The following is a 19,343-nucleotide window of genomic DNA, read 5'->3' on the forward strand; positions in this document are numbered from 1 at the left end:
CATGAAGGGCGGTGAGTGGCCAGGGCCACAGGAGTGAGTCCCCAGACACACTCTTCCCCGTGGGGCTGATCTCAACCACGCCTCCCCGCTGCTCCCACGGAAAACCGGGTTCAGGAGGAGCGCCGGGCCACTGCCCCGCGGAGTGTGGCTGAAGCCAGGGCGGCAGCTCACCTGGGAGCCGGGGCGCCAGACCTCCCGTAGGCAGGGCGTCCTTCCCCTGCACGGTGACATCACGGAGCCGCTCCATAAAAGCGGCCCGCAGGCAGCCTGAGCGCACAGAGCCGAGTGCCGCCGAGCCTGCGCTGCGCTGCGCGCACGTGTCCTGGTGCCCCGTGTGGGGTCCCTGCGCTCCCTGACCCAGCTCCCTGGTCTCAGCCGGGAGACCGGATCGAGAAGGAGCCGAGCCCAGGGCCGTCCCCGCCCGCCCCGCAGGAGCCGCGAAGATGCCCCGCAGCAGCCTGCGCGCCGCGGCCGTCCTCCTGCTCCTGAGCCTAAAGGAGCAGCTCTCCCGCGCAGCCCCGCTCCACGGTAAAGTTTCCGCCTCTTTCCCAACCGTCCGGGGCACTCAGCCGCACCTGGGCTGCGGGGTCTCCTGCGGGGCTTTTTGGTGATAAAGTCATTGAGGGGGAAGGGGACCCCTGGGGGTGGTGCGGGAGGGGGAGCAGGGAAGGACATGCCTGGAATCACATGTCACATGGTTAGGAGGGATGCTCCTGTTTCCTTTGGGATGCGTCTGTGGCCGAAGTATGTCTGTGTTCTCCGAGCACCTGCAGCTCCGGAGTGGGTGCTTGGGAACTTGCTCCCTGGGCCCCTGGGAACCGGGATTTAAAATGCTGCGCTCCAGTTCCCGCACCACGGGCATGGTCGAGGCTGGGGAAGGGTTTGCAGTGGCTCCAGGGCAGAAGCTTCCCACATCCGAGGTGGGTGCTTCACTCGGGAGGACTCTTCCCCTGGGGTTTTACCTGCAAGTCAAAGGGATGATGCATCCCATCCTTAATGATTGGTTTTCTCCAGGAGGGCTCTCTTACTGTAAGCGTGTGTGTGTGTGTGTGTGTGGTGTGTGTGGTGTGCGGTGTGTGTGTGTGGTGTGGTGTGTGTGTGTGGTGTATGGTGTGTGTGTGTGGTGTGTGTGTGTGTGGTGTGTATCTGTGGTGTGTGTGTGTGTGTGTGTGTGGTGTCTGTGTGGTGTGTGTGTGTGTGTGTGTGTGTGCACTCAGATGAGCACACACACCTCATTGCTGAGTGTAATTAGGGCCCTTCACCCGGAGGGAGGCTGGAGCTGAGGGTGCGGAGTGAGACGGCAGGAGGTGGTGGGTGGACCTGCCTGTAGACTCAGGTCTGTGCAATGAATCGCGGGGAGTAGCTAAGGTCAGGTTAGTCAATCCTCTGTAACACGTGAGGAGGGCGCCACGCTTTGCCTGCCTCCCCAGCAGCTGGGCGGATGCTGTTCTGAGGGAGTGAATGGTGACTTTTGTGGAAACCCCCCCTGGTCACTGATGGTGGCTCCTGCCCTTGACAGTTTGTCTCCAGTTGTGAAGACTTGTGTGGGTGCGATAGTCCTGAGCCCGTTAGGCTGAAACATTTACAGAAGGACCCCAAGGGACCATAGTGGCTGACAACGTATACTCCCCGGCGGGGCAGGGGTGGTGGGGAATCGGTCCTGTTCAGCATGTGAAACCAGACGCCCCTTCCTTCTTAGAGGTCATTTTGCCCTCTGCGGGCGGGGGGGGGGGGGGGGGGGGGGGGAGGGGGGGGCGCTAGTAGGGGGTACAGGGCACGGGAGAGTGGGGAGCTGGGCTAGCAGCAGCTTTGCCGTTACTCTGAATTCAATTCCACTCCACTGGCTGGCATGATATACTTAATATTATCACATATACACACCCCCAGGGAGATATAGAAGGCCGGTGAGAGAAAGGCGCTGTGTAAAAGTGGAAATTAATTGTTAAAACTGCAAACTTTGACACATATCCCCTCTGGAGAAAGCTGCACCGGGGAGACCTGAAGTTTCCCTGAAAGTCTCCCTTTTAGTTCCAGGCTGTCCTAAGGCCGCAGAGAGAAGCAGCCATTCATTGGCTGGCGCTCCTGAGAGCCTGTCACTCCCCTCACTCCGGGGCAGCTCCTCCGGCTTGTCCTCTTCCTGCCCGATTTCCCTCCCCTCCTCCCCTGCCCTCCTTGCCTTTCTTCCTCCCCCCTCTCCTTTGTCTCACCTTCCCCCCTCTCCATCCTTCTAATTAGGGTGGTGTAAAAACCCCACTTTCACCCCACACTGCGTAGCCCACCTGCCTACCCCTGGGTTTTAAGAACACAGGTTTTATTTTATTGTTCCTCATGAGATTCTGGGCGTCTTAACTGCCTTGGGGTCAAGGTCAAAGCGCAAATCACTGAGGTGTAGCGTGTCCATATTAACCCAAGGTGGCGGTTGAAGAGGGTTAAGCTGGGTCTTGGGGTCCAGTGTGGCCTGCCCTCTGCCCGGAGCATTGGCCCTGGTGCGTGTGTGAAGGAAACTCGGAGGTTGGGAAGGAGCAAAATAAGGTGAAGTTAGGTGTTTTCAGTGACTTTTGCTTTGACCTTGTCCCCAAGGCAGTTAAGATGCCAGAATCTCATGAGGAATAATAGAATATAAACTGTGTTCTTAAAACCCAGGGGTAGGCAGGTGGGCTACTCAGTGGGGGGTGAAAGTGCAATTTTTACACCACCCTAATTTGGAGAATGTAGAGGGGAGAAGGGGGGACAAAGGGGAGAGAGAGAAAGAGAAAGAGAGAAAGAGAGAGAGAGAGGAAGAAAGGTTTTTTAGAGAAAAACTTGGGTTCTTAGGGTGGGAGTGGGGAGGGGGGATATTGCAGTGAATTCTGTAGCACCCACTCTGTCTGAACCTGGTGTGGCGAGCGGGGCAGTCTCAAGAACTCAGGGAAGGTTCTAGTACCCAGGACAGGAAGTGGGCAAAGCCCGGAACCCCTGACCTGGATCTTTGTAAATATCACTTCCTCGGAGAGCACCCAGGGCATTCTACGGCCTCGGACACACCGGGCTGCAGGTTCCAACAGGCACCCGCTGGGCCTCCCAGGGCTGGCCTTCTCGGGAAGGAATAGTTCCCCTCCCAGAAGGGCCGCGAAGGGGCAGCGGCAGCAGCCTTGGCCTGACCTGTCTTGCAGGGCCAGTTTAGTCCTGCTACCTAAGACGCCTGTCCCTAAAGCTAAAGGTGGGAGTCAGGAGGCGCCATGTCCACAAAAAGCACCCAGACACACACGTCCTTATGAAATCTGTCTGAGGCCATTTCTGTGCTGACGGTGAATCAGGCTGAGTCCTGACCTTCATAGGTGAAACCCCCTCCCGCCCCCCCAACTCAGATCACCTCGCTCTCATGTTAGGCAATTAAACCCCAGCCTCCTGCTCCCAAGCCCCTTCAGATGCTGTCACTTGCACTCAAAGCCCTGAGTGCTGAGGACCAGCCAGGCACGGGCAGAGAGGAGGGCAGTGACGGGTGCTCTGGATGCTGCTGCTTTTCAAGGCCAGCCAGGGCTGCCGGGCCTCAGGTGGTCCTGTGGCAGCCCTGGATGTCCGCCCTGTATCCTCCGTCCCTGAGTGCCCGCAGCATCATGCCGATGCCCCATCTGAGCATGAGCCGCAATCACAGGAGAAACCTCAGTGGAGGGAGCTTTCGGGAGCAGAGCAGAAGACGCAGGATATTGGGGGTACGATTCAGTTTTGGGGAAAGTGCAGCTAAAACTTCCGGCCAGAGCAGGCCTGCTCCGAGGCAGCAGCTGGCGGCCTCCAGGATCACTGGGCAGCAGGAGGGGAACTCCCCTGACCTGTCAGCCGACATCCCAGGCCCCCGAGAGCGCGCTCTGCTGGCTGAGTGGAAGCCATGTGCTTCTCTGTGTGAAGTCCGTGGCTGTATTTTAACAGTGAACCCCGAAACAAGACGCTGAAGGCACATGTTCGGGAGGAGGTTTGATGTCTTCTGGAGCGTAGTTCGAAGGCGATGCTTCCTCTGTCCCTTTTCACCGTTTCAGTGAAGAGCTGGTGTGCACTTGGGGTCCGAGTAAAGGTCCCGTTCGCCTGTGGTCCTGACGGTCCTCCCCCATTGCTAACCCAGGGGAGGGGAACCCTGGCACTGCTGATGCCTGCGGAGGCCATAGTAGGCTCCAGGGGTTCCGTGGACCTCCTGAAACTAATTGTACCTGAACTTGTGTGTCTGAGCTCAGGTATTTTTATGAGGAAAAGGCCCATAGCTTGGATTGATCTGGTCTCCCCTCAGCCCCTAAAGATTGAGAAGAAGAATCAAAGATTCCTTTAAGTTTGTGGGAATTTAGGGTAGGACATCAGTAAAGACCTAAGCCTAAACAGATCACAAAAGAGCAATAGAGGGGCATGTCTTACAGCGATGTGGAGACAATGCCAAAGAATTAACTGAAGAGTATTAAAGGGGGTGCTGTAAGGAGCAGGAAAACATAGGGGTGTCAGGGGACAGGGTTTTATTTTATTTTATTTTATTTTATTTTATTTTTTTAAAGCCTTGCTAGAACCACCTGACTCTCTAAACCATGTACAAGTGTATTTTGATAAGATTACCAATTAATATTGAGAATTAAAACAATTAAAAGCACTGAGGCACAGAAATGAAACAGAACAACAGCAAAAATATGAGCTCACACCAGCTTTAAAAATAAAAGCAAAGTCCTCTTTTAGCTTCTAAAATCCACCATTGGCTCGAGCAGGAGATGCCTAGTTGTGATAAGTGACCAGTTAAGTTTGACTCAAATCAGTAACCGAGAGAGGAAGGGGGTGGGAGAGCGTTCCTCTTCCCGCTGTCCCCGGTGGGCCGCTGAGAACACGGGGCGGGGCGGGGGTGGGGAGCCAGGAGACAGGGACTTAGGCGCTGGGCCGTCCCCTCACTGGGATGTGTCCCTGAGACACCCCGCGTTTTAATTCAGGGTCTTGGTCTCCTTCGGGCGGTGAAGAGGGAGGTGCCAGGCAGGGTGACGACAGCACAGGTCTGCAACAGCTTTCAAACCGCGTGTTTTGATGTAGGAATGAAGGGCTTTGGTGTGTGCGGGGAGTGGAATTCTGTCCGTTGTACTCCTGGCAGAATTTTTCCTACACATTCCTCCCGCCCCTGGGATCTAGCCCGTGTGTGTGTGTCTGTGTGTGTGTGTGGTGTGGTGTGTGTGTGTGTGTGTGTGTGTGTGTGTGTGTGGTGTGTGTGGTGTGTGTGTGTGGTGTGTGTGTGTGTGTGTGGTGTGTGGTGTGTGTGTGTGGTGTGTGTGTGTGTGTGTGGGGTGTGTGTGTGGGGTGTGTGTGTGTGTGTGTGTGTGTGGTGTGGTGTGTGTGTGTGTGTGTGTGTGTGTGTGGTGTGTGTGGTGTGTGTGTGTGTGTGTGTGTGTGGTGTGTGGTGTGTGTGTGTGGTGTGTGTGTGTGTGGGGGGGGGTGTGTGTGGGGTGTGTGTGTGTGTGTGGTGTGTGTGTGGTGTATGTGTGTGTGTGTGTGTGGTGTGTGTATGTGTGTGTGGTGTGTGTATGTGTGTGTGAGTGTGCGCGTGGCAGCTTCCTTTGGAGAGCAGTGTTTTCCTCTTTATGTAGCGGTGTGAACTGTTCTCCAGGATATGTTGTTAGGTAGGGGGAAAGCAAGATGCAAAACAGTGTTTCCAACATGCCAGCCTTTGTGTGAAGAAAAGGGGAGCCCTCGCCAGAGTGCTCAGTGGTTAGAGTGCCAGCCTGTGCACCGAAGGGTCATGCGTTGGATTCTGGGTCAAGGGCATGTACCTGGCTTGTGGGTTCCATCCCCTGCCCAAGTTAGGGTGCATGTGGGAGACAACAAATCGACGTGTCTCTATATTGATGTCTCTCTCTCTCTCTCTCTCTCTCTCTCTCACTCTCTCCTTTCCTTCTCCTGTCCCTCCCTCCCTCTTCCTTCCTCTTTGCCTCCCTTCTAATTTTAGCAATCAATGGGGAAAATATACTCGTGTGAGGATTAACAAAAAAGGGGGGGGGGGGCAGAAAGAATACAATACCTGAGTGTGTGCAGTCATACCATAAAAGATTTCATCAACTGATGAAACCAGCCCCTCCCATGGAAACAGAGAGATCTGGCAGGAGAAAGAGCCTTTGCTGTAGACCTGTCAACAGCTGTTGGGTTCTGAGCCTTGTGAACGTGTTTCCCGTTCAGCTAATGAAATGTGGCTTCTCTCAGATGTCTGGGGAGGCTTTTCCTGAAGAAGTGTTGGGCATCACCACGTGTCCGTCTCACCCGTTTCACAGTGAAATCTGTGTTTTTCTCTAACTTGTTCAAGCACAGTTGTACTTAACTTGCTTTGTTTTGTTCTTTGCAGGGTTCGACTGGACCTATCTCGGTAAGTGGAGATCTTACATGTATATATGCTTTTTAGGAGATGGCTGTGTTTAATGAGAAAGCCAGAAATGTCACGATCTCTGGAGATTTTTTCTTTTTTCGGGGGGGTGGGTTGGGGTGGTAGAGGGCAGCTCTGATATTATTTAAAAGGCACAAAGGGCCGAAACCGGTTTGGCTCAGTGGATAGAGCGTCGGCCTGCAGTCTGAAGGGTCCCCTATTCGATTCCGGTCAAGGGCATGTATGTTGGTTGTGGGCACATCCCCAGTGAGGGGTGTGCAAGAGGCAGCTAGCTGATGGATGTTTCTCTCTCATCGATGTTTCTAACTCTCTCTCCCTTCCTCTTTGTAAAAAAATTAATAAAATATATATTTTTTAAAAAGGCACAAAGCCCTCTCTGAGGAATCGCTCCACCGGGGTTGCATGCTACACTTGCTCCTAGCAGACGAGCAAGCTCTGTGCCCTTGAACTTTGAGTCAGTGTTAAGGCTTCCAGGTTCCTGCAGGGATTTCTACCAGACCTCCCAGGTGAGGAGGCCCAGGGTGCTTCCACTCTGCAAGGGCCCGGGCAGGAGAGCCCTTCTCTCTTGCGGGACATTTACCGCACAACAGACAAAGAAGAAAGAGCCCTTTTCTGAAAGTCTGGCTCAGGCCCCAAGACGTAAGCTGTCGGCATGTCTAGAATTAACTTCTTGCCCTGTTTGTAAACAAGCAATAGGCAAAGTGGAGGTGGCCCATCCTTCGTGAAAAGAGATGCTTGTCTCACACGGGGAGAGAGGGGCACCCGTCGTGCGATGCGGTTTCTGTGGGGTTGGGTCCAGAACGACGCTGGCCGCTTCCGGCAGGCTTGCAAGACGCGTGCCTTGAAACCAGCGTGGCTGGTGTGTTTCACTGAATTCGGGACTCGGTCATCAGCTGGAGTGGGGACGGGAGGCCACGTACCTGGGTCCCCTGGCAAGTGCCGAATGTGAATCCAGTCCTCCCCTTATCTGCAGTTTCGCTTTCTGTGGTTTCAGTTACCCAAGGTCAACCACACGGTCTAAGAATATTACATGGAAAATTCCAGAAATAAGCAATTCATCGGTTTCATGTTCTGCGCCGTTCTGAGTAGAGTGATGAAACTGCGAGCCGTCCCACTCCGTCTTGCCCGGGACGTGAATAATCGCTTTTGCTCTGCACATCCATGCTGCCCATGCTCCCCGCCTGCGAGTCACTTAGGAGCCGCCGTGGTTCTGCGGGTGGCGAGGGGAAGGTCCCCCCACGCACACACAGCCTATAATATGGCACATTATACTTGTTCCCTTTTATTATTTTTGATGTTAATTTCTTACTGTGCCTAATTTAGAAATTAAACTGTGTCCTAGGTACCTATGTATGTACTTATAAAAACACAGTATATGTAGGGTTCGGTATTATGTGTAGGTTCAGGCATCTACTGGGTTCTTGGAATGTATCCTCAAGGGAGAATTACTATTCTGTCGTGTTAAGGACAGAGTCACGGGATTTGCAGCATAGCTTGTATGGTAGGTGGGAGAGTGGAACTGGCCTTGTGGGCACGGCGGGGTGTGTGTGTGTGTGTTTGTGTGTGACAAGCAGGGAAGCTGATTCCTGCAGTGAAAGCAGAGCCCAGAGGAAGACCTGGCTGAAATCTGTGAAAGCCTTTGTGAGCCCAGGAGGCATAGGAAAGTCATCAACCTAATTGGCCAGCTACCTACAGGCCAAGGTTTCTGTGGCTCTGGCATTGATGCCTCCAGCTTTACTAACATCCCTTAGGTAGTTATTATGAGCAAAGCGCCATTGCTAAGTGGGTGGGTAACTAGAAGGGGAGGCTGTGATCTGAGGCTGGGAATTACTTCAGGCTCACAATTCAAAGCAGAATATAATAGGCGGTAATAAGATATAATAAGTGGTTCGGTGCTCTGAGGGTTCAGAGAAGGATGAGCATGCTAGGGCTGCGTGGTCACGGAAGGCTTTATGGAGGAGGCGGCTTTCACCCCGGCCTTGGGGGGTTGGAGGATTCGGTGTGACGGGGCAGAGGTGCTGTGGGCCGAGATGACGGTGGCATCACGTGAGTGGAGGCAAGAAAGGAGAAAGTGGTATTTGAGGGGAATCATGTAGAGAAGGAGTTACAAGGGAGTGATGGGCTCTGAGTTCAAAAAGAGAGGTTGAGACAAACAAGGGAAGCATGGGAGGGCAGGGCAGGCCCTTCTGACTTTGTCCCATCGATGGAGGGGAGGGCAGGGAGTGAACTGCGTTTTAGGGAGAGTAATAGGGTGGGGGGGGGAGGATGAGAAGGAAGGATAAGCAGGAAGCAGGAAGGAGTTTGGCCTTTGTAGAAGACATCCCATCCTGTGTCTTAACACCCAGTGAATGGTGAACACCGTGAGAGAGAACGAAAGAGCAGGGCAAGAGGCCCCACAGAGGAAGATTGGACAGGTCAGGGCCTCAGGGCCTCGGGGCTCCATGGGCAAGTTCAATGTGTGGGATGTGACAAGAGCAGTGCAGGCACGTCAAGACGGCGGGACCCAGGTCCTGGGCCTTATTCCATGTGATCGTTAGAAAGCCACTTGAGTCCTCTCAGTCTCGCTTTCTCCACCTCTGTAACCTGTGACGGTGCTGCTGTCTAGGTCACTGAACCTCCAACTATGGCTCGGGGTCACCCCCATCAGAGCTCTCCTGCGATGCAGATCGCCGGGATTTAGCCTGGACCTGGGGAAGGGAGGAACCTCAAAAGCTCGTCTATTTCATGCACTTCCCAAGTGAGAGAACCAAGGACCAGATGGGGTAGCTTGCCCCACCTCCTATACTAGCCTCTCAGGTTATAGTGGAAACACAGTTCCAGTCTCTCCAGGGCTCCCTGCCTCTGTGTGACAGCTCCCTTCCCCCCAGGGCAGAGTGAGATAGTTCCAGAGAACAGGGTTGAGAAGGTGTGGGAGGGAAATCTTTCTGCCCCTTAGTCATGACATGGTGTTCCCCGAAGGAGGCTTCTCTGTCCAGCCACGTCAACCAGTTCAGAAGCATTTTCCCCTGACCACCAGCTCTGGCCGGCCCTCTGTCCCTCTGTTCCGCACAGTTAGAGCAGCTATTTGCTGAGGAAGCAGAGGGTAGAGTCTAATGGTGCATGCCATGGTGGGGGGTGGAGGGGGGGGACAGTGAGCATAAAGGCAAATCTGGCTTTCCATTAGTGAAATGAGCACGTGATGTGGAGTGAGCTCTCAGTGGGGGCCAGTAAAGGAAGACGGGATGGAGACAACTGAGGAGGCAAACAGGTCCCGGCCGGCAGCTGGCACCGGGCCTCGGAGTCGCCCAGGTAAACAGAGGACCTGGCACAGGTGCTGGGGAAGAACGGTCTCCAAGCATAAGGGCTGCCCTGAATGGGGCAATTGCAACCAAATACCACATGGCTTGCCCAGGGCACAGACTCAGCTATTTTGCACGTAGATGCTGCTGAATCATCCTGATCGGGGACCTCCCACTGCCTGGGACACGTGTCAGGACTTCTAGAAACATGTGGAAAGAGAACTCTACCCCCATCCCTGTCCACATTGAGTCACCAGGCTGACCTCTCAGATGCCTCCCTGGACATAGGAGAGCCATCTGGTAGCCAAGATGGGGCTAATCGTCCCCCATGCATTCTGCTCGAGTGGCTGAAGCAGCAGCTGGACATGTGCTGGGTTGAGAACTGCTAGATGGGCTCCTTCCCACTGGAAACCAGTCCCAGGTCAACCCAGCTGAGCCCCAGCAGCTTCACCGACTCCGACCTGGAGGGCAGCTGCAGGTCAGGCTGTCATGTGAGCTGAGGATAGACTCTGGCTGCTGAAGCGAGTCCATGCCGGTCAAGTCAGGTGATGGAAGGAGGCGCCAGGAGGGGAGCTGCTCAGGTTCAGGTGGTGAAAATTCATCTTGCTGTTCGCTATGATACAGCCCCTTTCTGGGTGTATATTGTAGCCAAGAGAAGAGTTAAACCGTTCCAGCTGGCCGGGACAGTCAGCCTCCCCCTGACAGTTTTTTTAGCCCTCCCCAAGAAAACCCCAAAAATTCCTCAGTGTGTTCAAAACAGCAGAGCAACCAAAGAGAATGACTCTGTCTGAACGAACAACCCAAGAACGCGTCATGTGAGCAGAGAATGGGCGCGCGCTCCATCCCGGGCCAGCCACGTGCTGTTTGGCTGGAATGGCCCCCTTCAGGGCAGCCCTTCTGCTTGGAAACCTGTGCCAGGTCCTCTGTTCACCTGGGCGCTGCTCTGGTGTTCTTCGGGTTGGGGCTAGCTCAGAAGTCAACACCCACACAGTCTGCTAGAGATTTTGGGGGAAATAAGACCCTTAAACCTTGCGAGGAGGAGGGATGAAAAGGGAACATGGAAGCCAAGTCCACCTCCTGGAGGTTGAGGCCCACCTTTTCCCTGGTCCGGGCCCTCGAGGCGACCAGCAGCCCAGCGTTCCTGCAGCTGCAGGAGCTCTGGGATGACGTGGCCGGGCCTGAGGGTGCGGGCGGCAGCCTGCAGCTACCCCCAGGCTCCGGCCCTTCTTCTCTGCAGAGGCTGGGCAGCCCTCAGCTCTGGGAGCACCCATGTGATCTATGACCCGGGAATGCCACAGCCTTCCTCGTGTGCTCTCCTTCCTCCCGGACTGTAGACCTCTCTGTCTTAGAGAACTGTCTTTGGGAACACAGAAGGGGTCCTCCACGGGGCAAACGCTGCTTCTCCAGGCTCCCGCCTTCCACCTCCCCCACCTTCTGGCCTGAATCTACTGGAATATGGAACTGCTATCCATGGCCTTTCCCTGGGATCGGGACATCCCCCTGCGGCCTGCCCGGACTCTGAGAAGCGACAGGGAACACACGGAAGGCGGCTAGGAGGAAAACCCCTTTACCTCCTATTCTTTAGGCGAAAAAGGTGCCGCGTGGCCTCACAGGCAAAGGCAGTGTGAAAAGCAGGCGGAGTTAGACCTCACCGGTGAATGCCACGGGCAGTCGGGAGCGCGTGCGATTGAAAGGCCGGTTGAAAGAAGGCGAGCACTTGTTTTCCCCCAAGGTAGGAAGGGTTAGCCAACTCAAACACTTCTCTCCTGAGGATGACTGAGGAGAGCGCCCGGCACTCCTGGAGAGAGAGAGCAAGAAAGGCCAGAACATGTCTCTCATACCAGGAAATCCTTAACCCCGTGTCTTGGGGACGTCCCTTGAGGCTGGCAATCCAACCACCCTCCATTTATTAACGCTGAGCTGTAGTTCCAGTTACTTCTAACGGGCGCTGTGCCCGCCTGGGTCTGCTGAGCTGTGGTCTGATTCACGCCCTGGGAATTGTTTCTCATCTGCCCTGAGCTGCAGCATTGAGGTTCGTTGTTCTGGAGGACGTTGGCCTGTGGCTGCCCACAGGCCTGCATTTAGCTGGCCTTCCCAGCGGGGGAGAAAGCTAGGAAAGCGAGCAGTATTCCTGAAGGCAGGCGCAGTGTCAGGAGGGGCAGCACGAGGCAGGAGACCAGGACGGAGAAGTATGAGGTGCACAGAGCCCGCACCCAGGCGGACCTCCATTTGGAAATACCTGCGGGCTCCCTCTCTGGCGGACTGACTGAGGAAAGTAAGGACCGCTCCGAATCTTGGTTTTCTCCACTTGAGCATGAGAGCAATAGCAGCTACCTCAATGGTTGTCAAGGTGTGGTCCCCGGACCGCAATAGCAGCATTGTCTGGGCCCTCAGAAGCCCTTCCTGAACACAGTGAATCAGAAGCGAAACACAAAGAAAGAGGCCGGGAGGAAATAGCCAAAGCCTATCTTGTGTGTGACTTTGTTAGAAATCCACTCTCGGCCCATCCCAGATCTACCTATGACTCAGAAACTCGAGGTCTGGGCCCAGCAGTCTTTCTCGCTTTTTAAAATCCTCACCCGAGGATACGTTGACTGATTTTGAGAGAGAGAGAGAGAGAGAGAAAGAGAGAGAAAGAGAGAGAGAGAGAGAGAGAGAGAGAGAGAGAGAGAGAGAGAGAGAGGCATCGATGGGAGAGAAAAACATCTGTCGGTTTCCTCCCATGCATGCCCTGACCAGGGATTGAAGCCACAACCTTTATGGCGCGTAGGACGATGCTGCAAACAACGGAGCCACCCGCCAGGGCCCAGCAGCCTAGTTTAACAGGCCACCAGGTGATCCTGATGCTCAGTCAAGTTTGAGAACCAACAGCCTCATAGAGGTGTGGTGAGGATTGACCAAGAACACAGCAGGATTAAATAAGATGTGCATCAAATAAGATGCCTTAGAACCAACTTGTTCCTACCAGTTAGCCGACGGTAGAATTGTTTCCTCCCAGGACCTCTGGGGAACATTAGGTGAGGCCTTCCTGTACGTGGAGAGAGGCTAATGTGCCTGGCGCACTGCAGACAGTCAGCAACGCTAATCATCGTTTTCCTTCCTTCACCTCCCAGTTACGGTAGAATTTTACCTGCTAACAATTGAGAAATGCTTTGTGAACGCGCCAATAGCATGGGTTTTGTTAGAGAGGATCTGCTTCTCTATGCCTTTGGCATTGCCTGGGTTTTTAACAGCCAGAAGGTACTCCACTCACAGTCTGAACAAACAGAGGGCATTCCTGTGTGAGAGAGAAAGGGCTCGGCCTCACAAGGACATCGGAGGCCAGGATGTTCTTTCTAGGCTCGTCCTTCCTCCCGGCAGGGTGGAGTCGGATCTGCTCTCCCTGATGCTTTCCTGGCCTCTGGGGACTGGGTATCTGGCTCCCTGGCCGTGGGCACCTCCGCTGTGTAGCTGAAGTCAGAGGAGGCCAGTCCTGGCCTCCCCACCAAGCCCATGGCCGCTGGGCCCCCTCCCGCCTGAGCCTCGAGGCTAAGCCTTGACTTAGGGCTCAGGAGTGGAGGCCTGAACCCGGGAAGAAACCCGGGGCTCCCTAAGCCCCGCCTGATGCCGGGGCCTCACCTCCCTGAGCAGAGCGGGGCCTTGGCCTGCAGGTGAGAGCCGGCTTTGGGGCTGGGACAGCCCTGCTGGGTCGCTGGCTGTGCTCAGACTTGCCCTTTCTGCTTCCTGCTAGTTGGAGCCAGGCATTCAGGGGAGGGCAGGTCACTGCTCCCAGGAACCAGGTAATGCCCTTGGCAGCACAGAGGCAGAGGAGGCCTGCAGTTTACCAGCTCAAAGGAAAGGTTTAAAGCTAAGAGGCTCAATTCAAAGCAGGCTGAGGAAGGCAGCTCCAGGCAGGTATGGGCTAAAAAGCCTGGCTTCCAGGAGGGAGAGAATGGAGCAGAGGCTGTTTCGGGCTCTGTGGAGGGAGCAGGGTCTTCTTTCCTGGCGGGTTACTGTCTTCCCTGCAGTGGCAGGCCCGGGGGTGAAGGCCACAGTGGAGCCCAGGAGCCCGGCCAGACTCTTCTGGGCCACCCCGTGTGCTGCGGGCGAAGACCGTGTGTCACCGATTCTCAGACACACACTTTTCTGCCTGTCAGCGTCTCGGAAACTGGGATGTATCCTCTATGAAACTAGAAGCCGGGAAATAGGGTAGTTGTCTCACACTTACTCACAGAGGAGCACCTGTTAGATGCTCAGAGCACAAAGAAAGGAGCTGAAATGATTCCTTTCAAGAATTAAATCCTGAAGACAGTGGTGGCAAAACAGTCTAAAAATAATGGCTCGTTTGCATACTGTTCAATATAGCATATAGGAATGATGGGGAGTATTAGATTTTTAACTACAACTTTTTCCAATTTTCAATCACTTCATAGGTCACATATACCTTTTTGATGGTGTTCGATCAGTATTCCAAGTATTTATGAACAAAGTCATTTAGGTGCCATTAAAAAACATTTACTAAAGAGTTCCTTTAAGGGCAAGCTTTCCAGGGACCAGACAAGCATTTGACTTATGCCAACCAGGAAGGAACAAATACTAGTTGCCACCTCCTCCTGTCTGAAAAGGTTGACTCAGAACTGGTATAAATTCTACCTTTTTTTAAATCCTCACCTGAGGATATTTTTCCATTGGTTTTTAGAGAGAGTGGAAGAGAGAGGGAGAGATAGAAACAATATCAATGTGAGAGAAACACATCAATCGGGTGCCTCCTGCATGCGCCCTGAGAAGCCTGCATCTGAGGTACATGCCCTTACCTGGAATCAAACCCGGGACCCTTCGGTCCGCAGGCAGACGCTCTAAGCCAAACTGGCTAGGACAGAACTGCTGTAAGTCTGAATGATTCATTCAGCTCATCTTAACTCTTTAAATGGTTTTTCCATCATTAACTTGTGGCTAGATCAGCTGTGACTGCCGGGTGAACTGGCTGAGACCCACCCCGATTCTGTAAGGATGCTTGCAGGTTTAGGGCAAATGTTTCATGTTGCCCCATCTCCTAGGACAGGTAGCTCAGGAGAGGCCCCTCAGATAGGATGAGAGAGAGCTTTGCATATAGCAGGGAACAGTGTCATAGGCCAGTGGTTGGCAAACTGTCGTTCGCGAGCCACATGCAGCTCTTTGGCCCCTTGAGTGTGGCTCTTCCACAAAATACCACGGCCTGGGTGAGTCTATTTTGACTAAGTAGTGTTAGAAGAAGTTTAAGTTTAAAAAATTTGGCTCTCAAAAGAAATTTCAATTGTTGTACTGGGGATATTTAGTTCTGTTGACTAATGAGTTTGCCCGCCACTGACATAGGCAAATGGCGCCCGGTGCCTTCAGAAGGTGATCCCTCCTCTGTGCCCTGTCTTCTGAGAAGTGTGTGCGACATGGAGAATGGAGACGAGGTGACTCTGAAGGTTGCAGAACAAAGAGGTTTTGTAGCAGGTCTGAGGCAGTCAGGCAAAGAACTGTTGTCCCTTTTGGCTTTGGCCACCAGGAAGCTCAGGAGCCCAGAGGCAAATTGGTGGCTCCAACTTGAGTAACTGTCTCTTCTCCTAGGACCTGCAAATCTAAAGGCTCTCCCTTCTGGTGCCCTTTTAGTCTACAGGTATTTTTCCTGATCCTGAGCCAAAATGTTCTGACAAATAGATTTCAGGATTTTTTTTTTTCTTCCAGAAGTGGCACCCTACATTTTTATCCCTCTTTTATTCTGCCATCTCCTTCATGGGTGCCATTGTTTAAAAGATTTGTTTTAACAACTTCATGTACAAATTAATCCCAAGATAACTGGCTCACATTCATTCCACAGTTATTTATTGAGTAAATACTAAAATGCCAAGTGTTGGACAGATCTGAAGGAATGATGAATAATAAGGTACGGTGCCTATTGTTAGGGGCCTGAGAATCTGGTGAGAGAATATACATTAGACAGGCCTTTATGATACAGAGAGATGAAGCACCGGAGAGACCTCACCTCATGCTTTTGGGAAAGAACTAAAGAAGGCTTCCTGCTGGAGGTGATGTCCAAGCTGAGTCCTCCAAACTGGAGGACAATGTGCGCTAGCAAGGCAAACGGGAAGAGATGAAAGGGCACGAGGGCAAAGGTCACCTAGACTGGCACATTCTGGGACTAACAAGGACCTCACTGAGGAGGGAAGGGGCTGGGAGGCTGGAAGGGGCAGAGTGGGAGGAGCTCATGAAGCTGAGGAGTTGGGACCTCACTCTGGGGGCAGCAGGAGGATGGCGGGAGCATCCCAAGTAGAAAAGTGAGGTGATCAGAATAGCACTTTAGAAGGATCATCCTGGCTGCAGGTGGGGAGTGGATGAGTGTGAAACACCGGAGGAAGGGAGACCAGAGGGGTGTGGAGAAGGGGATAGAAACCTGAACAAAGGGAGGGGCAATGGGGATCAGAACTGTTGGTATAATTCAACCGAACGGTGTGATTGGCCAGTGCAGCCTGGCTGAGGATGAGTGCCTGGCTCTGTTGGGCTTCACACGAAGTATTCCGAAGTATCAGTAAGACTGACACCATTGCCTAGGTGGGGCCCCGGGTGTGTGTGTGTGTGTGTGGGGGCAGTGCTGATGTGGCCAAGCCCCATCCCCACTTACCACTGAGGTAGTCGGCCTAAAGAGAGCACAAGGAGCCGAGCCGGGACCAGAACTGTCCCCTGGCTCCCGTCTCACGCGCTTTCCTGGTCCTTTGGCGAATGCTTGTGCTATGCCAGTCGCTGTGTGCCCTACACCTCAGTCACCAGGCTGTCCAAAAGCCACTGAAGAATGCAGCAATTTTTGTAAATCCTCACCTGAGGATGTATTTTTATTAATCAGAGAGAGAGAAAGAGAAGGAGGGAGAAAGAGTGAGAGAGAAGGAGAAAGAGAGAGAGAGAGAGAGAGAGAGAGAGAGAGAGAGAGAGAGAGAGAGAGAGAGAAATATTGACTGGTTGCCTCCAGTATGTGCTCCAATCAGGGATCAAACCTGCAGCCTAGGTATATGCCCTGATCAGGAATCAAACCCAAAGCCTTCTGGTGTACAGGACCAAACAGAGCCACCAGGCCAGGGTTGCAGTGAATTTTTTTTTAAAGTAAATAATATAATTTGCCAGAAATAAATTATGCCAAAACTTGCTTTTCTTCCCCACAGCAGGATAAGAGGCTTAGTGGTGAAAGAAAACACAATGGACTTAATACCTCTTGACACAAATATTTGATATGGTTCCTCGTGACACATCTGTGAGAATGTGGATCAAAGACCAGTGTGGTTGCTACGAGAGAGAGAAAAAAAAGGGGGGTGGGGGGAAGAATCCACTGTTCGTTACTGTCACTGCACAGCTGGGAGAGAGGTCGGATTCCTGTGGGGACGATCCTGAATCAGGACCCTTCCAGATTCTCGGGAAGAGGATGGGCAGCTGAGGGGGGAGAGGGGTGATTCAAACGGGAAGGACCCGTGTTAGAAGGGAGGATGGGGAGTCGGGGACACTTACGTGGAGAAGCGTGCCAGAAAAGCGGATCAGAGTGTGGGCTGGGCTGCAGGGCAGGAGGTAGCATGCGGTGAGCAAATAGCACGTACGCACAGCACACGGCAAGACGGAGCCTGGCTGCAGAGGCTGGCTGGGGGGACACTCGGCGTGGGTGGGTGAGGAAAGAATGTCTTATTCTTCTATTTTTGGCTCTGGGAGTGTGAGAGAGCTCCGGGGAGAAGGTGGCACTGGATCTGGGATGGGAGGGTTTCAGAGGGGAGGCCAGGAGGAAACAAAAGGCCACCGCACCGTGCATTTCTCATTAAAAGTAAAGGGAGACACAGGGCGCCTGTGAGGTGGACGGGGAACTTGTTCTAAAAGCCTGGAGCGAGTTCTCTCTAAAAAAGAAGAGTGGAAGCTGTTCAGTTCAGAAAGGCCTGGGACTGGCATGGCGTGGGAGTCTGTCCCATCTGGACGCTGACCTCCTGCGACCACATTTCCTCCTCATGCCAGCCCGGGGGGGGGGGGGGTGTGTGTGCTGCCACTTGCATTGTTGTGAGTGAAGCTCAGGGCACCTCAGAGCTGTGTTCCAGGTCACACGGCTAGTAGGTGGCAGTGCTGTGAGGGGCAGCTTGGTGAGAGGGCTGCAGAGCCCCCTTCCCACTGCTTCTCACAACCTTCCCACAGTACTGCCTGACCTTCCCACTGCACTTCATGCCTCTCTGGCAAGGCGACGGCCTGGATGACGGTTTACTACAGCAGTGTTTCCCAAAGTGTGGTATGTGTACCCCCAGGGGTACGGGAAGAGTTTGGTGGGGGTACGCGTTGCACCGGAGTTTGGTGGGGATATGCACTGCACCGTGCTTAGCTGCGCCTAATTCTACGTTCTCATGAGTACGAGGGGTACTCAGCGTTATGAAAATTATAGAAGGGGTACACATATGTCAAAAGCTTGGGAAACACTTGTCTACAGGCATGAGAAGAACCATCAAAAGGTGACCAAACGTCCTGCTTTTGGTGGGACAGTCCCGATTTTTAACAATTTGTCCCACGTCCCGTGGCGTTTTAAAAAAAGTCCAAAAGAGCCGAAACCGGTTTGGCTCAGTGGTAGAGCGTCGGTTTGGGGACTGAAAGGTCCCGGGTTCGATTCCGATAAAGGCATGTAGCTTGGTTGCGGGCACATCCCTGGTAGGGGGTGTGCAAGAGGCAACTGGTCGATGTTTCTCTCTCATCAACGTTTCTAGCTCTCTAGTTCTCTCCCTTCCTCTCTGTAAAAAAATCAATAAAATATATTAAAAAAAAAGTCCAAAAGATTTAAAAGAATTGTTCCAAAAATTGGGACTTTTTAAAAACGCCATGGGACGCGGGACAAATTGTTAAAAATCAGAACTGTCCTGCCAAAAGCGGGATGTCTGGTCACCTTAAAAAGTCAAGTTTTCTCTACATAAGGGAAAATGAGGGAGTATTTTGGTTGAAATGCAGATTAAATTGATGACTACTTGTTAAGAATATAGAATGGGAGTGGGCAAACTATGGCCCATGGGCAAAATCCAGTCTACTATCTGTTTTTATAAATAAAGTTTTCTTTAAACACAGCTGTGCTCATCTGTTCGCATATTCTCTGTGGCAGCTTTTGCGTTACAACAAGCAGAGCTGGGTGGTGGCCACAGCGTGTACAGCCCCCCAAGCCTAAGATCTTTACTAGCTGGCCTTTTGCAGAAATGCTAGCTCACCTCTGGATGCATGGCACATAGTAAGTGCTCATTAAATGGTGAGTTAGAAAAGCCTGGCAAACTTATCAGGCCTTGGATTGGATGGAGGTCCTGGAATGACAGAAGGCAATTACAGCCTAAAAGGAAAACCAGAACAGATCCCTGTGTCATCAGTACTCCCCGAGGGCAATGCCATCCCTTTTCCCGGGGGTCCCCTGCCGCCATGCTGTAGGCACCAGCCTTGCTCTGCTGCCTGGAGTCCTTATGATGGTGTTTCTTCTTCCCTGAGGCCAGGCCTCGGCCTGTCCCGGGATGATTGACAGACAGGGCACGAGTCCTTTAAAAAGAACCTCCTCCCCAACGTGTGATCTGGCCCGGCCTTCCTTGTGGTCCAGATGATGCAGTCACAATAATCTAGACCCGGGCTTCTCAGCCTACGTATACACTATTGGCATTCTGGCAGGATAATTCTTTGTTGTGAGGGACTGTCCTGGGCATAGTAGGATGTCTAGC

At 53.1% G+C, this 19,343-nt stretch overlaps 1 protein-coding gene across 2 annotated transcripts in view; it reads left to right on the forward strand.

Moving 5' to 3' along the window:
• The first annotated feature begins 276 nt into the window (after positions 1 to 276).
• The window catches only part of CA12 (carbonic anhydrase 12), a 55,158-nt gene continuing 36,091 nt past the window's right edge, over positions 277 to 19,343 (forward strand). The window contains exons 1-2 of one of the 2 annotated variants that reach the window (XM_084889318.1): positions 277 to 528; positions 6,329 to 6,349. In XM_084889318.1, coding sequence (XP_084745444.1) covers positions 444 to 528; positions 6,329 to 6,349 — 106 coding nt within the window. In that variant the 5' untranslated portion in view covers positions 277 to 443. The remainder of the gene's footprint in view (positions 529 to 6,328; positions 6,350 to 19,343) is intronic. The other variant, XM_084889319.1, reaches the window with a different exon arrangement.

The sequence above is a fragment of the Pipistrellus hanaki genome (assembly GCF_964339955.1).
Source record: "Pipistrellus hanaki genome assembly, chromosome: 1".
Classification (NCBI taxonomy): Eukaryota; Metazoa; Chordata; class Mammalia; order Chiroptera; family Vespertilionidae; genus Pipistrellus; species Pipistrellus hanaki.